General features: G+C 49.1%; 1 protein-coding gene across 7 annotated transcripts in view; it reads right to left on the bottom strand.

Annotated features, from left to right (window-relative positions):
• DYSF (dysferlin) overlaps window positions 1-19657 on the bottom strand; it is a 229721-nt gene that overhangs the window by 154558 nt on the left and 55506 nt on the right. For all 7 annotated transcript variants that reach the window (XM_030827268.1, XM_030827272.1, XM_030827270.1 and 4 more), the window contains exons 5-14: window positions 17150-17264; window positions 15739-15831; window positions 15144-15349; window positions 12999-13127; window positions 12508-12570; window positions 11726-11776; window positions 8514-8544; window positions 7817-7932; window positions 2349-2475; window positions 287-390 (exon numbers count right to left, since the gene is read on the bottom strand). In XM_030827268.1, the coding sequence (XP_030683128.1) occupies window positions 287-390; window positions 2349-2475; window positions 7817-7932; window positions 8514-8544; window positions 11726-11776; window positions 12508-12570; window positions 12999-13127; window positions 15144-15349; window positions 15739-15831; window positions 17150-17264 (1035 nt within the window). The remainder of the gene's footprint in view (window positions 1-286; window positions 391-2348; window positions 2476-7816; window positions 7933-8513; window positions 8545-11725; window positions 11777-12507; window positions 12571-12998; window positions 13128-15143; window positions 15350-15738; window positions 15832-17149; window positions 17265-19657) is intronic.

The following is a 19657-nucleotide window of genomic DNA, read 5'->3' as shown; positions in this document are numbered from 1 at the left end:
CCCCAAATGTTCCTCTACTATCCACTGTCCGACGTCCTCTCCTGGGCCATCCGCATCTATGTGTCTGTCTGGGACACCCCAGGGCAGACCTGTCCACATTCGTGTGCAGGGCAGCCCCTGAGAGCTGGGCCCATGTGGGTGTCTCACCACACACCGGGATCAGCCCCTCCTTGTTCACACACCTCTGGTGGGGGCACCTCACTCTGTCTTGCTCTCACCCGGCACCGTCCACAGGGCGCCAGGAAGTCCCCTCCCAAGAGAACCCTCCTGCTCCCTTGCTCCTTACCATTTTCCCCGCAAAGCTGACCTCCACAAAGGGGTCCACCAAGTTCTTCTTGTTACTCTCAAAGCCAAAGATCTGTCTCACGTTGTCCATCACGGCATCGTCCACTGGGAGGAGGGACACACCAGTCACTGCCTGCCTGCTGTCTCTCCTCTAAAACCCTGACTATACCTTCTCTGTCTCCAGGCAGTCCTGGGACTACCTCAGCAAGAAGCTTTGGCCCCTTCACACAGGGACTCAGCCCAGGGGCTCCCCAGAGGGAGGACTGTCTCAGAGCAGCAACTCCTGAGAGCTCCCGGCCACTTTGTCACCAGTCCCAAACAGCTCGTTCACTGTCCCCGCCCTGCATTCAAAGCCTTTCAGATTGAATCTACCAACGTATGGACTGCCTGACTAATTAGAAACCTACATCATTAAGGGCAGTAAGTACCCAGAAAAGGACTGGCAGTTGTTATAACAATATCCCATTATTGGTGCCTGGTTGACATTTTCCTTTAAATCTATTAGCGCAGCGATTTACCTGAGGTTAACCAAGAAGTCAATTCTGTCTTTTTTTAAAAAAAAAAATTGGTTTGCTGCCCCAAACCAATTATTTTTTGAATCAGTCACATTATTTATACATGTAGATACAGATATATATGTATATGCGTATACACATACATATGTGTATAAATCATGTTATGTTTATAGACATATGAGTGGGTGAGTGGAGGGGGGTAATTAAAGATTATACGCTAGCTAATATCTACATGAATACAAAAGGCAACAACAATTGGCAAACATTTATGATCTGTTTGCCCATCTATTTTGGTTTTTTTAAAACACCCTTGCAGGGAATTCAACACAAAGCTCTTTCACCTTAAGAACAGCAAACATTTCTATTTCCCCATGCCCCTCTTGAAGTTCGCCAGCCTCACTTCCACATAGTTGCAGTCAATAAGTGCAGACTATTTTTAAGCATGTGTTTTAGTACTGAATTAATACCCATTACTTATTTACAGGCTTTCTTCAGGATTTGGTCCAAGTAAGCTTGTACATTTCATTTCTTGATGTCAGCAGCCAAAGCAGAAACTCTCAATAATCTTTATGGAAAAGTTGTAACCAGGGACCCAAGTTGCAAACCTTCTCACTGACTCTGCGGTGGACAGTGGCTTGGTTTTGTTAATGCCATGCTCTAAAATAGTGGCTCGCCACGGGGCCTCACCACAGAACAACCTGGGGAGCCTTTAAACCCTACCAATGCTGAGCCCTGCCCTAACTCGAATCAACCTAAAATGCTGGAGGTGGGGCCCCGGCATCTGGACCGTTTTGAATCTTCCCAGGGAATTCTAATATCATGCCCAAGTTGATAACCAGAGCTCTAGAATATTCGGTATAATTCCTCAGCATTTACTAAACACACAGATGGGTCTGCTACTGGGCCAACCACTGTGAGAAACCAGGCAGTGGCCACATTGGCCTTCCTGGGAGGAAGAGGTGGTTGCAAGTCGGGTGCCCACTGTCCCAGTTTGCCAGAGACTGCAGGGTTTCCTGGAACAGGCACTTTCAGTGCTAAAACCAGGACAGTCTCAGGCAAGCTAGGATGGTGGGTCACCTTGTGGATCCATGTCCTTCATCTGTGAAGACAGTGGGCCCCAGGAGTGCTTCATGCAAACCCTTCCAACATTAGAGCAACTGCTCCCCAGGCCAGCTCTGCCACTAGCAGGAAGGGCTTCCTCATAGAGGGAGGGAAAATCAGTGAGAGCCAGCCCTAAGGCCAGAACAGAGTCCAGATGGCGCTGACTTCTCCATGAGAACCAAGAAAATGGGTCCACAGAGTAGCCAAATATTGCCAGACCAGGCCCAGAGGACACTGGAATGGAGCTGAGGGGCAGCTATTACTCTCAAGAGTTCTTGAATCTTTGTAACTCCACCAGCACTGATTACTTTTCATTAAATTCTGATTGTTTTCCTAGACGCCTCTCCTTCCCCCAGGGAGCTGACCCCGCCCGCCATCGCCCACCCTCACCAGCCCTGCGCCTTCAGCCTCCTGTAGCCCTCCCACCCAAGGGCGCGCCCCACGCACTCTGCGGCAAGTCTTCGGCCCGGAAGACCTTCAGGCAGAAGTGGGCTCCTCGCAGGGCCACGCCTGTGGGCCGGAGCAGGTTGCTTTCAATGTCCTCCTTGTCTTCAGAGGGGTCTTTTCTCTCTAGCTACAAAGAAAACCAAATATGATTCCTTCACGCGCTCCTGAGCACAGGGTTTTACTTTCCTTTTCTAAGAGTTCCACCTTCGCCACATAAATGCTGCATTCTGCAGTAAGGCAGACTGCGCTCCGCCACTTACTACCGCGTGGTCTCGGGCAAGGTCCTTCACCTGAGCCTCAGCCTCCTCTTGAGTACAGCAGAGACCATGATACTGACCTTCCAGGACTGTACGAGGAACGTCTCCAATAATGATGTAAATGCATGTGGCACACAGCAAGCATTCCACCAACCTCAGTCTCCTTCCCGCTCTCCCCCACCTCCCAGTTAAAACATAGTACAGTAGTAACTGAGGTCTAAGCTGGCCACTCTGTCTTCAATAACATGCAGGTGTTCATTCACCCAGCCATTAGCTACTGAGTGACTATTAGGTGTCTGTATGGTGCTGAAGGGCAGAGGATATGGCAATGAATAAGGGGACGACATGAATAAGCACCGTGTTCCCATGGAGCTGACTACCATGCAGGGAAAACAGACTTTCAGCAAACAAATCCAATAACATGTCCCGTGTCTTGTGGCTGGAGCAGTAATAACAAAAATCACATCCCACATGTATTGATGTGTACGCAGTCTCTCATTTAATCCTCATTGCACCCCCACCTTGAATGGGTCTCAAACTGGGCTGCACATTAGAAACACCTGCGGAGGGCCAGGCGCGGTGGCTCACACCTGTAATCCTAGCACTGTGGGAGGCCGAGGCATGCGGATCACCTGAGGTCAGGAGTTCAAGACCAGCTCACCAACATGGGGAAACCCCGTCTCTACCAAATAATACAAAAATTAGCCAGGCATGGTGGCGTGCACCTATAGTCCCAGCTACTCAGAGGCTGAGATGGGAGAATTGCTTGAACCTGGAAAGCAGAGGTTGCAGTGAGCTGAGATTGCACCACTGCACTTCAGCCTGGGCAGCAGAGTGAGACTACCCATCTCAAAAAAAAAAAAAAAAAAAGGAAAAGAAAAGACACACCTGGAAAGCCCAGGTCACACCCTAGACCAATTAAAACAGAATTTGTGGGAGAGACTACCCATGCAGCAGTGGTTTGTAAAGCTTCCCAGATGATTCCAACTGGCAACAGAGGCTGAGAATCAGTGTCTTCTAGACCACTGCTGTGCATTCCAATTAAAATGCACATTCTAGTTCAGCAGGTCTGTGGTGGGGCCCAAGATTCTGCATTTCAAAAAGTGTCCAAGTGATGCCCATGCTGCTTGCCCACAGATGATGCTCTGGGTGCAAGGGGCTAGAATGCCCCCACTTTGCAGATAAGAAAGCTGAGGTTTAACACAGGCTGGAAGCAGAACCCACATGCTTGGAGAGCACAGAGCAAGGGGGCTTGTAACTAGGTGGGGTCAGAAATGCTTCCCAGCTTGAGACCTGGATGATGAGCAACAGGTGGAGGCATCCAGACGAGGAGGCAACTCATGCAGAGGCCCTTGCACAAGGGGAAGCTGGCAGCTGGAGGAACAGACAAAAGATCTGGTGGCTGCTCTTGGGCTAGCGAGCAGCGAAGGGACAGGAGAATAGCAAGGTCAGGCTGTGCCCAGCAGCCAACTCCCTGGACAGTTGCCTGGACTAGCCTCACCCCATTTCTCACGCAGTCACACTTGACACGTAGAAGCCTGCTTCAGGATCCTTGCTGCAAAACACTCAATCCCAGAATTGCCCATATCACAGCGTGCCCAAAGGGATGTGTTCTGTGTTTATTCTCCTCAGCTCATATCAGAAGAAAACAATCATCTTTCAGCCATCCATAAAAATATCTATTCCCCTAGACAATAAGCACTGATTGAGCACCTACTGTGTGCAAGACCTGCCATACTAGGCAAGAGGGGAGATAAAAGATATCACATTTGCTATATTGTCCCCATCATCAAGAAACTGAATCTCAGTGATGAAGACAGACACATAAGCTGATTAGACTACCAAAGGGCTGGGTGGTGGCCCAAAGGAAAAACCAGTAAATTTTCCTGGAAGACGAGGCAAGCTTCAGGGAGGAAGCAGCATCTGAACTGGGTCTGGAAGAACAAATTGGCTCTTGGTAGGCAAAGAGAGGAAAGGCATTCCAGCAGGGGAAAAGGCCGGAGAGGGATAGAAGAGCATTCTGGAAAGAGTCACATCATCTGGTGTGGCCACAGACGGTGCCCATGAAGATACATAACAGCAAGTGGGACTGGGAAACTAGGCTGAGGCCAAATGTCAAGGGCCTTGAATGTCATGCTAAGGATCTTGTACTCTATCCTAAAAGCAATGGGAAGTCACTGGACATTTTTGTAAGAGGAGATGCGCGTGATTCTACCTGGGTTTAAAAATGATGACTGGTGGCCAGGCGTGGTGGCTCACGCCTGTAATTTCAGCACTTTGGGAGGCCGAGGCAAGTGGATCACAAGGTCAGGAGTTTGAGACCAGCCTGACCAACATGGTGAAACCCCGTCTCTACTAAAAATACAAAAATTAGCCGGGCATGGTGGCGCACGCTTGTAATCCCAGCTACTCAGGAGGCTGAGGCAGGAGAATTGCTTGAACTCGGGAGGTGGAGGTTGCAGTGAGCCGAGACTGCACCACTGCAGTCCAGCCTGGGTGACAGAGTAAGATTCTGTCTCAAAAAAAAAAAAAAAAAAAAAAGATGACTGGTGATAAGGTGGGGATAGGTGGAGAAGTATAACATAAGAAGTTAGGAGACCTCAGAGGTCACTTAGGAGGGATGACAGAAACTGCTAGTTGTTCTCCCAAATCCAGTCTTCTCTGCCTCCTCTAACAAAATCTCAATTTTTGGCTGGACAGCATTAGGATGGACTTTATTTCCCAGGCTCCCTTGTAGTTAGATGTGGCCATGTGACTAAGTTCTGGTCAATGGGACCTAAGCAAAAATGTGTACAACTTTTGGATCATGCCTTTGAAGGAAGAGATGTGGCCTCCATTGTCCTTTACTCTCATTTCCCTGGCTGGAATACAAACACGGTGATGGGAACTGGAGCAAGCATCTTGGGCCGTGTGACGGAGGCTACATGATGATCACAGTGGAGAGAAGACCAGGAGCCTGGGTCTCTGATCATTGCCGAAGCACTGTGCCAATTTTGGACGGTGGCATTCATGAGAGAGGAATAAACATCTGTCCTCCTTAACGCCTATTATTTGGGGCATCTTTGTTACACCAGCTGAACCTATATTGTAATTCACAAACAGACCCAAGTGAGAGAGAGTGGGAGCCGGGCCTCAAACCTGGGTCTTGGGATGGGAAAAAGAAGAGGCGTACACTGAGGTTTTCACACCAACAAGACTGGCCAGCTGCTTGCATGGGGGCTGAGGGGTAAAGAATGAAACTCTGGCCTCTGGTTTGGGGGACTAAGTGGATAACCATGCAATTTCCTAAGATGTCACCTGGTACAGGATGGGGAACAGGTGTGGGGAGTGGGCAGCAAATGATACCAGGCTTTGCTATAATAAGTTAGACTTACTATAATAAGTTAGAGGGGCCTAAGGGACACGTTAATGTGGCCTGATGACAAGGCAACTGAAACTGAGCGTCCAGAGCTCAGAAGATCCAGGCTGGAGAAGAGCAATTTACAAGTCTCAGATGGTGTCTGAAAGAGACGGACTCCTCAACAGTGAGGGGCAGGACACAGCAAAGGAACAGGGACTGAACTGCACATCGAATTTGAAGAACCCACTGGAAAAGGAGCAAGGAGAGTCATGAATGCTAAGGGAGGAGACAGTTTCAAATAAGGCGTGGGCTCCAGAATCGAACGCTGTGGAGCAGTGGTGCAGACTAACAACACAGGAGAGCTCCTAAGCTGTGGTAATGAGTGACCCTTATATCAGTGGTTTCAGGGAGGGGAGGTGGTGGGATTCCTACCGAAGAGGAGAAGGAATGAGCAGCTGGTAATGGAGTGGAAAAAGGGGGATGCAGTGCACCCTTTCAAGAAGTTGGTGATGACCAGCAGTAGGAGACAGAGAAAATAGTAGTGCAGAGGAGGGGTGGGGAGAAATGGGTCAAGGAAGGGGTGTTTTAGGATGGGGAAATCTTGAGCCTGCCTGGTACAGATCATGGAGCAGGAGGCAGAGGAGACAAGTGTGAGAAGAGATCAGAAAGAGGAGGCAAAAGAAGACAGTGGAGGATGTGAGGTCACAGCCAAGGAGGTGGTGGGATGATGGAGCGGGAGGGACGGAAGAAGGGAGGGAAGGCGGATGAAGATGGGCGGCAAGTTGAGGACCACAGGAGCTCCCACAGCTCTCACCGCTCATCGCTGTGCAGCTCTGCCTCTCCAAGGGAAGCTGAGGTTGGAGCTTAGGAAAGGGAAGAAAGTCTGGAGACAGCCAGGGAAGATAAGGAGTAAGGAGATGAGGAGAATGAGGTAAGGAGTAAACTACACCTAGGTAAAGGAAGAGGCAGACAGCACCCGGGGCCCAGCTGAGCGGAGCAATAGAAACCCACATTCATCCAAGCAGCACATGCAGGTGGCCAAGGAGCCAGTGTGTGGTGAAGATGGGGGGGGACACAAGGCATGGCATGAGACCCCAGGGGCCCTGTCCTCCTCTCCCTCCCTGCACAGTGCCATCAGCCATCTTCAGGTACCTCACCCCTGACCTTCACCTCACCCCTGACCTTCACCTCACCCCTGACCTTCAGCACTCCTGGCTTGCCCTCGCACAACATGTCCACCACCCACCTGCCTCTCTTCTGCTTCTGCGCTGCTGAGCACCATGAGGGAAGTGACTCCACTACAAACAAAGCGTCCACCCCAGAGTGGGTGCTCTGCTGTTGGTGCAGAAATCCTTTCATTAAATCTAACCCCTCATTCCTCTCCCACAAAGATGATTCCAAACCTTTTCTCCTCTCCTCAAACATAGAAAGATGCAGATACCTCTCCTGCTCTCAACACTTTTCTCATTCTTACCACCTCCAACTTATAACTTTACTTACTGACATGTAGAGATGAGCATGATACATTCTTAGGCAATGAAATTCAAGTCACAATATAATATATGTATACAATAATCTCACCGTTGCAAAAAGAAAAATACGTGTGTATATCCTTCCAGAGGGATGTGCAGTGAGATAATAATAGCTCTCTCAGAGTGGTAGGATTATGAGTGATTCATTTTTTATTAATACCTTGCACCCAGAGCATTCATTTTTTATTAACACCTTTCTACATGTTCTACATTTCTCATTAATTACCACATATTAGTTTAAATCAGAAAAAAAAATAGAGTTTTTGTTTGTGGTTTGGTACCTCCACCACCAAGTGCTGCATGGGGGACCATAAGGAAGACCCAGGAAAATATACTCACAGGTGCTTCATCCCCAGGCCCCAGCACACAAAGGCTTGTTTTCAGGTAGCCTCTGGCCCCAGCAGAGAAGTCATCAGGGTCTGAGAGCAGCAGCCACTTCCTGAGATAGGCGTGCCCTAAGAGAGACAACATCCACTGGTGATCCCAGAATCAGAAGACCCCAGCCTGTGACCACATCCAGGAGCCCAGGATGGACTGCACAGGGGAGGTAAAGGACTCATCCACTGGGCCATGAGTGCAGGACTCAGATTCTAGAATCAAAAGATACTTTGAGTGTTCATGTGGTCAGAGTCAGAAATATTAACAGAAACCCCTGTAAGAGGCTGGCAGAGCCAAACCCAAGGCCATTTTCCTCCCCTTCAGGAAGTGACCAGATCAGAATGGAAACCAGGGTGAGGAGAAACCCTGGCTTGCCACCCAAATGACCTGTCCCTGTCTGCCGTGAGCCCAGTCTCCAGTAATGGGGCTTTTCAGATCTAGCCTCCCTGAATGGGCCAACGGAGACACAGGCGAGCGTTACACCCTCCCGAGCGCCTGTCTCACATGGAGGATGAGTGACCTGCTTTCTCTCCCGAGATCAAACCCTTCCTCTAGATTCTAAAACCCCCAGGAGGGACAGTGAGGATCCCAAATGGGTGTCCCCAGTCAGCCTCCAGAACCAAAATGCAAGGATACGGCCAAAGTGGTGAGAACTCACGGGGCTCTCTGTAAATGGTGCCCACGTCCATCTGCAATCAACGAGAGGAGACACAAATCAAACTCTTGCCACCAAAGCGTTAAATAAAGTGTGGTGCATTACACGATTCCATTAAAAACCATGTTTTTGAAGAACATTTGGAAACACAGGAAAACAGTCAACATTTGATACTACATGAAAAGAAAGTGAAATATATTTTGATTCCAGTTTGATAAAGAATGATTATGTACAGAAAAGAAAGAGGAAAGGAGGCTGGGTGTGGTGGCTCACACCTGTAATCCCAGCACTTTGGGAGGCCAAGACAGGTGGATCACGTGAAGTCAGGAGTTTGAGACCAGCCTGACCAACATGGTGAAACTCCATCTCTACTAAAAACACAACAACAACAACAAAATTAGCCGGGTGTGGTGGCGCATGCCTGTAATTCCAGCTACTTGGGAAGCTGAGGCAGGAGAATCACTTGAACCCAGGAGGTGGAGGTTGCAGCTTGTGTGCTACCATTGCACTCCAGCCTTGGCAACAAGAGCAAAAATCTGTCTAAAAAAAAAAAAAAAGAGGAAAGGAAATTCAACACAATAGGACTATGTTATCCCTGCATGGTAGATTTGGATGATTTTTACTTCATTTTTTATTCCTTCCTGTGTTTTACAATTTTCTATTAAAAATCCATAGATGATTGGGATGATGATAGTGGGGAAGGCTGCAGGGGGCAGCGGGGGTAGGGGCAGGGAGTATATGGGAACTGTGTACATTCCACTCAATTTTTGCTGTGAACCTAAAAGAGCTCTAAAAAGTCCTCTATTTTTTTAAATCATAGATTAGTTTTATAATTAAATACAAGTAAAATAATTTTTCGACAAGTAAAATAATTTTTCGACTTAACCCTTGGGTTCTCAGAACAAGAATGTAAAGGGACTCAAAACATAATTAAGATTTAATTTGCTACAGAATGACTCAGGGTCAAGCTCATTCTTTTATAAAATGCTTCTCCAGGTAAACAGACTTAGTTTTTTATCTTGTGATTTCTTCCCACAGGCAGTGATTTGGGAAGACATCACAAAGACAAAGAAATCTCACCTGCTGATCTAGCCATCAGGTCCAACCCAGCATTTCTTTTTTCTTTCTTTTTTTTTTTTTTTTTTTTTTTTTTGAGATCGAGTCTCGCTCTGTCATCCAGGCTAGAGTGCAGTGGTGCGATCTCGGCTCACTGCAACCTCTGCCGCCCAGGTTCAAGCGATTCTCCTGCCTCAGCCTCCCGAGTAGCTGGGATTACATGCGCACAGCACCACACCCAGCTAATTTTTGTATTTTTAGTAGAGACGGGGTTTTACCATGTTGGCCAGGCTGGTCTCGAACTACTGACCTCAAGTGATCTGCCCACCTCGGCCTCCCAAAGCACTGGGATCACAGGCATGAGCCACTGTGCCTGGTCCCAGCAATTATTTATTGGGCAGAATAAATAATTCTAAGGTAACTGTTCTGACAACAGGCAGAACCAAGCCCCTTATTTTAAATTCATATTTAAAATACAAATTTAAAGAAGGAAGGCATGATATACTTGGATAGAGGGGAGAGGGTAAAATAAGTTTGTGCTCTTTCTTTCCTTTTGATAAATCCTTGAAAATTTCAAAATGAGAAAATTAGTAACAATTACATCAAATTACATTAAAACACCATGCAGGCCAGGCGCAGTGGCTCATGCCTGTAATCCCAACACTTTGGGAGGCCAAGGTGGCCAGATCACAAGGTCAGGAGTTCAAGACCAGCCTGACCAACATGGTGAAACGCCGTCTGTACTAAAAATACAAAAAAAAAAAAAAAAGAAAAAATAGCCAGGCGTGGTAGCACACACCTGTAATCCCAGCTACTTGAGAGGCTGAGGCAGGGGAATCACTTGAATCCAGGAACCAGAGGTTGCAGTGAGCTGAGATCACACCACTGCACTCCAGCCTGGGCAACAGAGCAAGACTCCATCTCAAAAAAAAAAAAAAAATCATACAGGCCTCCTTTAGTCTGTGCAATTACTAGTTACCTTTACTTTACGTAATCTGTTAAATCCATTGGCTCTCGGTTCTCAGAACAGGGCTATTCACTTCTGGACTGTCTGGGACAAGTGAGGAGGCTGGGGCAGGGTTCCCCTCTCTCCACTGCCCCTCGCTCCCCCAGGGATCTACATCTGAACCCCACTCCCATCCCAGAGTAAGAGTGATGTCAGGGCAGAAAGCGCTGGGTCTCACTGGCCCAAGAGGCCAGGATGAGGAGGGCTGCCCAAACTCAGATCTCACACTGCCTTTCCAGAGGCGGGGGAAAATCCAAATTACAAATAAGGGTCTTGATTCTGCCTGTTGGAAATAAGGGAAGAAGTACTTCCATCCCCTCTCTTTTTGTCAGAACACTTACATTAGAAAACTTGTAAATATATTACACTTTCCCTGTCTCTTTGAAACGCATCTTTTTAAGAAACTAAATAAGCCTTTTGTCAGCTTTAGTATACAAATGTCATTCTCAGGACGTCTGAAATGTAAACACCAAGGGAGACGGCTCTCCTGTGTCCCAGCTTCTGTGGGAAGATAGGAGCCTAACTCCCGTGGGCACCTTTTTCCAAGTTGTAAAACTACTTCCTGTCATAAAAATATGAGTTTGATTTTTGTTTGGTCTTCTGGATACAACAAATTAGCTAACATAGATGGTCACCCCGATTACCAGGTGACTTTGGGATGAATTCGGTGTGACCAAAGGTACTGTACATCTTTTTAAGAAACTAAATAAGCCATTTGTCAGCCTTAGTATACAAATGTCATTCTCAGGAGGTCTGAAATGTAAAGTCCCCTGACCTGAGGGCGGGGCATGGCTTCTCTTGAGAACGTATGTGGTGGGCAATTGGTCGGACTCGCTGGCTAAATTAGCGTGAGATTTCTTTCTTTCTTTGCAGCATCTTAGCGGATCATTGCCTGTGATGTGCATCTCACTCTGGTTTAAGGCCTCTTCAATGATAAAAAGTGCTTTTTTTTCTCTTCTACCTTTGTGGAGAGGTTTTCTGGGGTGAAAGGACATGCTGTGCAGAGGGTTTGGCGTTGTTTTTTGAAATTATATTTTCCCAAAGCAGAGACACACAGGATCTCTGGAGTGCCAGCCCCTGCCCATGGTCCACAGAGGCTCCATCAACGCCAAGAAGTGAGAACTGATTGCTTTCATAGAAAATAAGCAATTACCCGGAACTCCCCGAGGAGAGCATCTGTCCTGAGAGAACGGGAGTCTACCACCTGCAGAGAAAGATCACGGAAACTCACATTCACAGGGAACACGTGGCCCACACGGCCAACCCAATAGCTCTTCCCTCCCAAACAATAACTGTCAACACTTCACACTTACTCAATTCCAGAGATTGTTCTAAGCAATGTTTAGCCCTCACAGGAACCCCATCAGCAGATACTGTCATTATCCCCATTTCACGGATGAAATCTTGTACAGAAACACACAACCCCTACACGGCATAGACAGAGGTGGAATCCACTCTAGTGCCAGAGCCTACACTTTCAGCCACTAGGCTGCAGTGCCCTTCAGAGGAGATGGGGGAAGAGCCAAGGCCCAGAGAAAGAGAATCTCGGTCAGAAGCAGGCACGTGGATTAACAAAATAAGATGGAAACTTAAATGTTCATTGCCACAAGTGATTTAAGGACCCTGACCTGAGGCCCCAGGGGGATGGTGAGCAGTGGGGTCTCCCGCGGCTGCTGCCTCCCTGCTGAGCTGTTGCAGGCATTTCTGTGACCCATAGAGCCTGACTGTGAGTTACTCCACATCATCCACGTGTCAGGCTTTAACACGCCTTCCTCTCATGCACATACTCACATGCACACCGACAGGCACACACACGCTTGCCACCGATGTGCACACGCACACACCTGCACAATCTCACACACACACACCTGTGCGCACTGACGCCTATGTGCATACATACGGCCCACGGAGCACACTTTGACTGCTGAGACGCACCGTGATAAAGATGGGCTCATCAAACAGCTCCGCAGGAGAGTCAAACAAGTTGAAGAAAAGAGTCTGTTGGTTCAGAGCAAAGGGAGACATATCAGTGCCTGCTGACCCCTCAGGCCAGGGAGAGGGTGGACCACCACCCCCAAGCCTCCATGCCTAGCAGTTTAGTCCCCTCAGAAAACGTGGATTGGACTCAGTTCTGGGGATTGGACAAGTTCTGGGGTGATCTGCCCCTGGCCTCACAGACCTGGTCATTTCAGGGTTGGGTGGGTGGCTGGCCCTATAGGGTGACAGGGATGTGGAGCAGCAGGAGAAGTAAGAGCAGGAGCCCTTTCTCCAGTCCCACAGATAACCTCCTTGGGAGCCAGCACATCTCACCACCCAAGTTCAGTGCCATACGTAAACACTCTTGAATGAATTGCCAGGTGTCTGCACTGGGCTTCCAGATCGGAAGGCCCACCAAGATTCTGGCCCTCATGCCCCGTGTCTCCCACCTCGTTGAAGAGTGGGCTGTTTCCCTTGTGGATCCGCGTCCGCTTGGTCTGCCCTGCGGCGGTAACTTTGACCACAGGCTTGATGTTCACCCCCGGCAGCTGGCGCCCCTCGATCACCTGGACCCTGATCTGAAAGCCAGAAGGAGGAAAGAGCAGGAGAAAGGGGGAAGAGTTAAGGACCACCCACCATCCACCCCAAGAGTCAGGAATCTCAGGGACCATCTCACCACTGGCTTCTTGGGAAAAGTATTAAAAAGGAATTAGGAAGAGCATTATACGAACTATCATATGTTCCTACCAAGGCCCCTTACATCTATAAAATTCCACAGCTCCACAGAAGAGCTGCCAGGCTGCCCCTCGTCAGCTAGCCACATTAAACCCCAGGGGTGGGCAGATACAGCCCCCATTTATGTCATTCGGCCATTGGCACAAGCCCTACCCGAGACCCCATTGATACTGGCATTTTTGAATGCCTTGAATGGCTTGAATATTCTTTATTGACAATTCCCTCAGAGGTTGAACTTACACAGTGAAGTAACCCCAGAAATCGTCTTTATTCTTTATAAGATGCAATGCTTTCTTACATTCTGAGAAATAAATTAAGAATTTTTGCCATTGAGCTGTAAGCAAATAAATACTTCAAGAACATCAATGCTTCCAAATATTAGGTAAGATATTTTAAAATATGAAATTTTACAATATTAAGCAATTCTATGGAAAAAAATAAGACATTTGCTGGCTCCACTTTAGAATCAACTGTTATTTATTGACCAACTTTTTTTTTTTGTAAATTGCATAATATGGAAGGATATATTCTTGATAGCAGTGGGAAGATGGATGAGTGATTTTTAATCTCCTCATTTTAATATATTTTCCAAACTTTCTAAAATAAACATATGTTATTTCCATAAAGAGAGCAAAGGCAATATGAACACGTTTGGGGAATAATAGCATATGGGGGGCTAGAATTTTGTCTTTTGGGGCAAACAGTGGTTAGAGCTAGGACTTCTGCTTAAATTACCATGATTTAGAATAGAAATATATTTTTGCAATTTGTTGCACTTAGTATTTTTTTTTTTTTTTTTTTGAGACGGAGTCTCACTTTGTCACCCAGGCTGGAGTGCAGTGGCACAATCTCGGCTCACTGCAAGCTCCGCCTCCTGGGTTCACGCCATTCTCCTGCCTCAGCCTCCCAAGTAGCTGGGACTACAGGCGCCCGCCACCACGCCTGGCTAATTTTTTGTATTTTTAGTAGAGACGGGGTTTCACTGTGTTAGCCAGGATGGTCTCGATCTCCTGACCTCGTGATCCGCCCGCCTCTGCCTCCCAAAGTGCTGGGATTACAGGCGTGAGCCACCGCGCCTGGCGCACTTAGTATTATAAATAGAGATTTAAGATTCTTGCTTTTAACCTTAAAAGTAGTTGTGAAGAGTTAAATATCACTGTGTGACTACATCAAAATAGAAAATTCTTTTGAAAAGAAAAAAAAAATAGGCAAAGGACCAAAGTTAAAAGCAAATAAAATGGGATGGATTTTTTGATAAAAATGTGTCAAAGTGTTAATATTAATAGTTTTTATTCTGTGATGAGCTTGAACAAATTCAAATTCCACATGACTCTCAGAAAAATCCATGGCTATATGCAGGGGGATAGATATAGGGAGAAGAAAAGATGTTAGACAGAGCTTCTTTGATGTAAGGATCTTGTTAAAATGCAGATTCTGGTAAAGCAGGTCTGAGTAGACTCTGCATGTCTATCAAGTATACAGGTGATGCGGAAGGTGCTGGACACAGACCACACCTGAATAGCCAGGAGCTTGCTGGCTGGATATACCCTGGTTAGAAAAATCAGGTTTTTCTCTGATCAGAGATGCAAAGACATGCTGAATCTCTGCAGTGACTTTTTTTTTTTTTTTTTTAAGTACAAAACCACGGGGCTGGGCAGAAGCTTATTCTGTGGACCTAAGATGTGAACTCCCTGTTCGGCATCTGCCCAGGCCCAGGAAAACTACAGATTCCCCCCACAGGACGGCCCTGAGGATCCCACACCCATCTTCCCCTGAAGCTGGACAAACCAGGCAGGTGCCTGGCACCCGCAGCTGATGGCTGAAGAGGAGCCTGGGGTCAGAGAAAGCCCGTTCATCACCTGGAAATCCTGCGGTTTGTCTGACAGCAGCTTTCTAGATGTAGGCGCACTTCGCTTTCTTTTGATCCCGGGGTAGTGGGGTGGAGGATGTGAAGGTGGTTTCCTTGGGGTGGTGGGAGCCCCCAGGCCTCCGCTTTGATCCAGGAATGGCTCCGCCTCATCTCCAGTGAGTCCCTGGTCCTCTGTGTCTTCCTCGCCTCCTGTGTCTAAGAGGAGAGGGCCCTAATGAGGCCTGGGTCCCTCTGCCCCTGCCCCTGCCCCTGCCCCTGCCCCTGGGACCCAGCCCAGGGGGCAGAAGATCCAAAAGGCATGGGCACTAAGACTCACTCCCTCTTCCTCTCCCTCCTCCCTCTCCATCAGTGAGCCAGGATGGATAAGGTAGAAAGAAGAGGAGCTTCCAGCAGCTGAAACTTGAGGGCAGTCAGTCCAGTTAGTCAACAGGAAGAAAACAGAATGGCCCTAGCCCTCCCACCCACCAAGTCCTGCAGGACGAGTCCTCTGCCACCTGGCCCCACTCCAGCAAGCTGACCATGGCAGCTAGTGAGACAGTTACAGGGAGGGTCTGGGATGGGGACAGTCCTGGCCCGTGTCTCACCCGTGGGGGCTGGCCACTTCTTTCCAGAGTATCTCGTGTCCACGGTGCTGTCACTGAGCAGGGACCATGTCTCGGCCCGGCTCTGTCCCCCACCTGTCTTGTGGGCAGGGCATAACCCCAGGAGGGGAGGGAGGAGGTTGGGGTGAAGGAAACCAACCTACTGCACCCCCAGCCCCAACCCTGCCTTCCCCGCCCACCCCAGCCTGGTGCAAAGCTCAGAAATAGCTGTGGGGCCCAGTGGCACCTGTCCCTTCTCACCACCTCCCTGGCGTGTCCCGAAGCCTCCCCTGATTGGCCTGCACCTAACTCTGTCAGATCCACCTCAACATGGTCCCAGAGCATTCAGACCTTCCCTGCTCCCCACCCTCTGCCACCAAGGGCACCTCTCCTTCCTCCCCTGAGCCCACTCCAGCTGCACAGCTCAGGATTACCAGGTTACTCCAGCCCAGACTGATCTCCCATCTCTAAGCTCGGACAGTGCTGAGCCCCAACGAGACGGCTCTGCTCTGCTCACCTCACCACAGAGCCCTGTGCTGGGCTGGCCCCAGGTCAGGCACAAGGCACACTCAATTGAGACATGGGCTGCTGTGGTTTTAATGCTGTAGTTGCTTCTAGCTCCTTTCACTAAGAGAAAAACTCTAGAATCTTTCCCATGGGCAAGTGCCCACTAGCCCGTCTATGTAGCTTCCTCCCAACCCCAGCAGGCTGGACCACATGGAGGCTCCCACACCCAGGCCCACCACTGGAGAGCCAGCCACCCCAGGCTGGGTCCTCGCTTGACCAGCCTGGCAGAACCAAGTGAAGAGAGCTGAGACAGGCACAGCACTTAGCTAACTTAGTCTGCTCCCTTCACAAATAATCTATGGGCCCAGAGAGGGAAAGTAATCAGCCCAAAGTCACACAGAGACTCAGTGTCAAAGGGAGGACTGGAACCCTGAAGTTCAGCTAAGGGCTCTTTCAAGAAAAAAAAAATAGTTCTTTTGTCACCCACCATCACCGAAGGCCTGCTGGGTGCCAAGGCAGGGAAACATTTGGTTCTGGGGAGTTTGTAGGGCCTTAGGTATCACCTGGGCCAGACCCCATCCCCACACACCCTTCTCGGAACTGCACAGCTCAGAACACCCAGCCTGGGCTCAGCCCCATCCCCAGGCAGCTGGGGCTTGGAGGCATCCTCACACTACTCCCTGCAGCGCCCAAGGGAACATGCCTGCTGCCCCGTCTTTCTGCACGACAGAAGGCAGCCCTCAGGACTTCCCACCCACTGCACCCTCTTCTCTCCAGGCCTGGGCAGCCCCAACCTGGGGAGGGCAGCAAAGGCTGGGAAGCCTCGCTGCAGCTCCCAGCCCCCATGCTCAAATGTCACTGCCGGCCTTCTTGCTGGGGCCCGGCCAGGCCAACGTGGGCTACTCACCTGCCACTACATCCAGGTCAGGCAGAGTCGGGGAGGGCTCCAGAGGAGTAGGGGGTGGGAACAGGGGCACAGCTCCAGGCAGCGGTGTGTAGGACACCTGCAGGACCAGCGAGGCCTGGAAGAGATGAGACGTGGGGGACAGGTTGGTGCACTGGCCTCGGACCACTGCCCTCCAGTATCTTCCCTGTTTCGGGCATCCCTCCACCAAGGAATATGGCTCTGACAAGAGCCACGTTTGCAGGAGGCTGTGGCAAAGCCACCCCAGGGACCTATCAGCATAGTCAGGTGGTTCAAAGCACAGAATCTGGGGTCAGCTTCCACCACTCAGGAGCTGTGTGACCTTAGGCAAGATCTGTGACTGCCCCGTGCCTCAGTTTCCTCATCTGTAAAACTGGGGTTAGTCATAGCAATAGCACCTTCCTCACAGGTCAAATGTGGAGCAAATTAGTTGATGTAGCATGTAGTGGGCTTCTGCAAATGAATCAGGGATCCAACCTCACCTGCAGGATTTTTCCCACTATCCACTTGGCCTGTCTTCAGGAAAATGTCCCTTTGGCCACTCTGCTCAGTCAATGGCTTGCCCCTACTTCTCCAGGGACAACTCAGCTTTGCTCTGCTTTGCTCAGGCTGCAGCTAGCACTGAGAGGGTCTCAGGGTGCTGCCAGCCTTGCAGAGCCCTCTTCCTTCCTGCCCCTCCTCCCCACATCCTCAGCTGCTCCGGCTTGCACCGGCCAGAGAGGAGAGGGACTGGTGACATCCCTCACAGACAAGGTCGGGTTGCCCATGTGCCCACCCCACCCCAACCCTCACCCCGAACCTAGGAACAGCACGACCTCAGCAGGGTCTGCAGCCTGGCTGCTTCCGGGCCTGCCTGAGCCCTGCCCTGGCACCATAGGTCCAGCAAGCCTCTCGGGGCAGCCATTCTCTCAAATTAGCACAACGGATATACTCTAAGAAAGTTTGGGAAGCACAGAAAGCTTAAAGAGGAAAAATAATGCAAAAGAAAACTAATTGTCCATAATTCCCTGACTCCACATTTCAGTTCTCTCCAATCTTTCAAACAAATAGTAGACAGGTCTGCTGTATGCAAAATGATTTTCTTTTACTGAATGTCAGGCAATAAGCTCTCCCCAGGTTTGGACAAACCCTTTATAAACACAATTTTTACTGAGGCATAATGTCCCTCTGAGTGGCTCTGGCACAGTTCACTGGACCTTTCTGCTGAATGATGTTAGGGACGTCCAGGGACTCACGGAGCAAACTCAGTCCTAAGACAGAAGGGCCTGAAGGCTCCCGACATACTCAGCTCTTGAGCTTGAACTCTCCAGACTGGGGCCTGGGGACAGCCACACTAAGGGAGAGCAGCACTGGTGGAAAGCAGGGCTCAGAACACTGAGGAAGGAGACAAGAGCCAGCTCAGCGTCCCAGGAGACCCAGGAGGAGGTCAACAAAGGCAACTGGGACCTTTGAATTCCCTCACCCAAGGAATGGACATCACCTGCCCTGTAGGTTCCTGAATCACCACCAGGTGTCGCCACTTGAGAAGCCAGTCCCTTCAGCTCCTGCAACCCGTGGAGGGGAAAAGAAGAAAGGGCCTTCCCCTCCGCCCAGATGCCACACCTGACTCCTAGAGATGCCAGTTCAGTAGGTCTAGGGTGGCCTGGATATTTGCACTTTTAACAACTGCCCTGGGACTTTCTTCCACTTCAGCAAAAGGTAAGTTGGGCTCTTTGGAGAAATAACTACTTCTAGGGCTAGGGCAGAGAAGATACAAGATAAGCCTGGACCATCTTCTTGCACCAGCAAGAAAGGAAATGCTCAATGAATGAATGATTCTTAAAAACACATCAAAAGAGGCTGGGTGAGGTGGTTCATGCCTGTAATCCCTTTTGGAGGCCGAGCCAGGCGGATCTCTTGAGGTCAAGAGTTTGAGACCAGCCTGGCCAACATGGTGAAACCCCATCTCTACTAAAAATACAAAAATATTAGCCAGGCGTGGTAGCGTGCACCTGTAATCCCTGCTACTCGGGAGGCTGAGGCAGGAGAACCGCTTGAACCTTGGAGGCAGAGGTCACAATGAGTCGATCAAACCACTGCACTCCAGCCTGGGTGACAGAGCAAGACTCCGCCTCAAAAACATAAAATAAAATAATAAGTAAATAATAAAAAGTAAAAACATGTCAAAAGGACACAGAAGCCAACTTTCAAGAGCTCCCACAGGCCAAATTTGAGACAATAGAAACATGAAAATACATAATAACGTAACAGATTAAACAATTGAATAAAATAGAAATACACAAATCCATATTGCAGTAAATAAATAGGAGAGGAGAAAGCTTTTCCAGACCACAAAATGCCAACTGACTAATGCAGGAAAAATAATGAGAATATCACTATTTAGCAATCATCAAAGCAATAATGAATTCAACCAAGAAACAGCAGCGATGTTAAAACTCCTGGGTATGGCCAGGTGCAGCGGCTCACAACTGTAATCCCAGCACTTTGGGA

This window comes from Nomascus leucogenys, chromosome 14, assembly GCF_006542625.1.
Source record: "Nomascus leucogenys isolate Asia chromosome 14, Asia_NLE_v1, whole genome shotgun sequence".
NCBI classification, from domain to species: Eukaryota; Metazoa; Chordata; class Mammalia; order Primates; family Hylobatidae; genus Nomascus; species Nomascus leucogenys.
The sequence above is the reverse complement of the archived record's forward strand: the minus strand, read 5'-3'. Positions and strand labels throughout refer to the sequence as shown.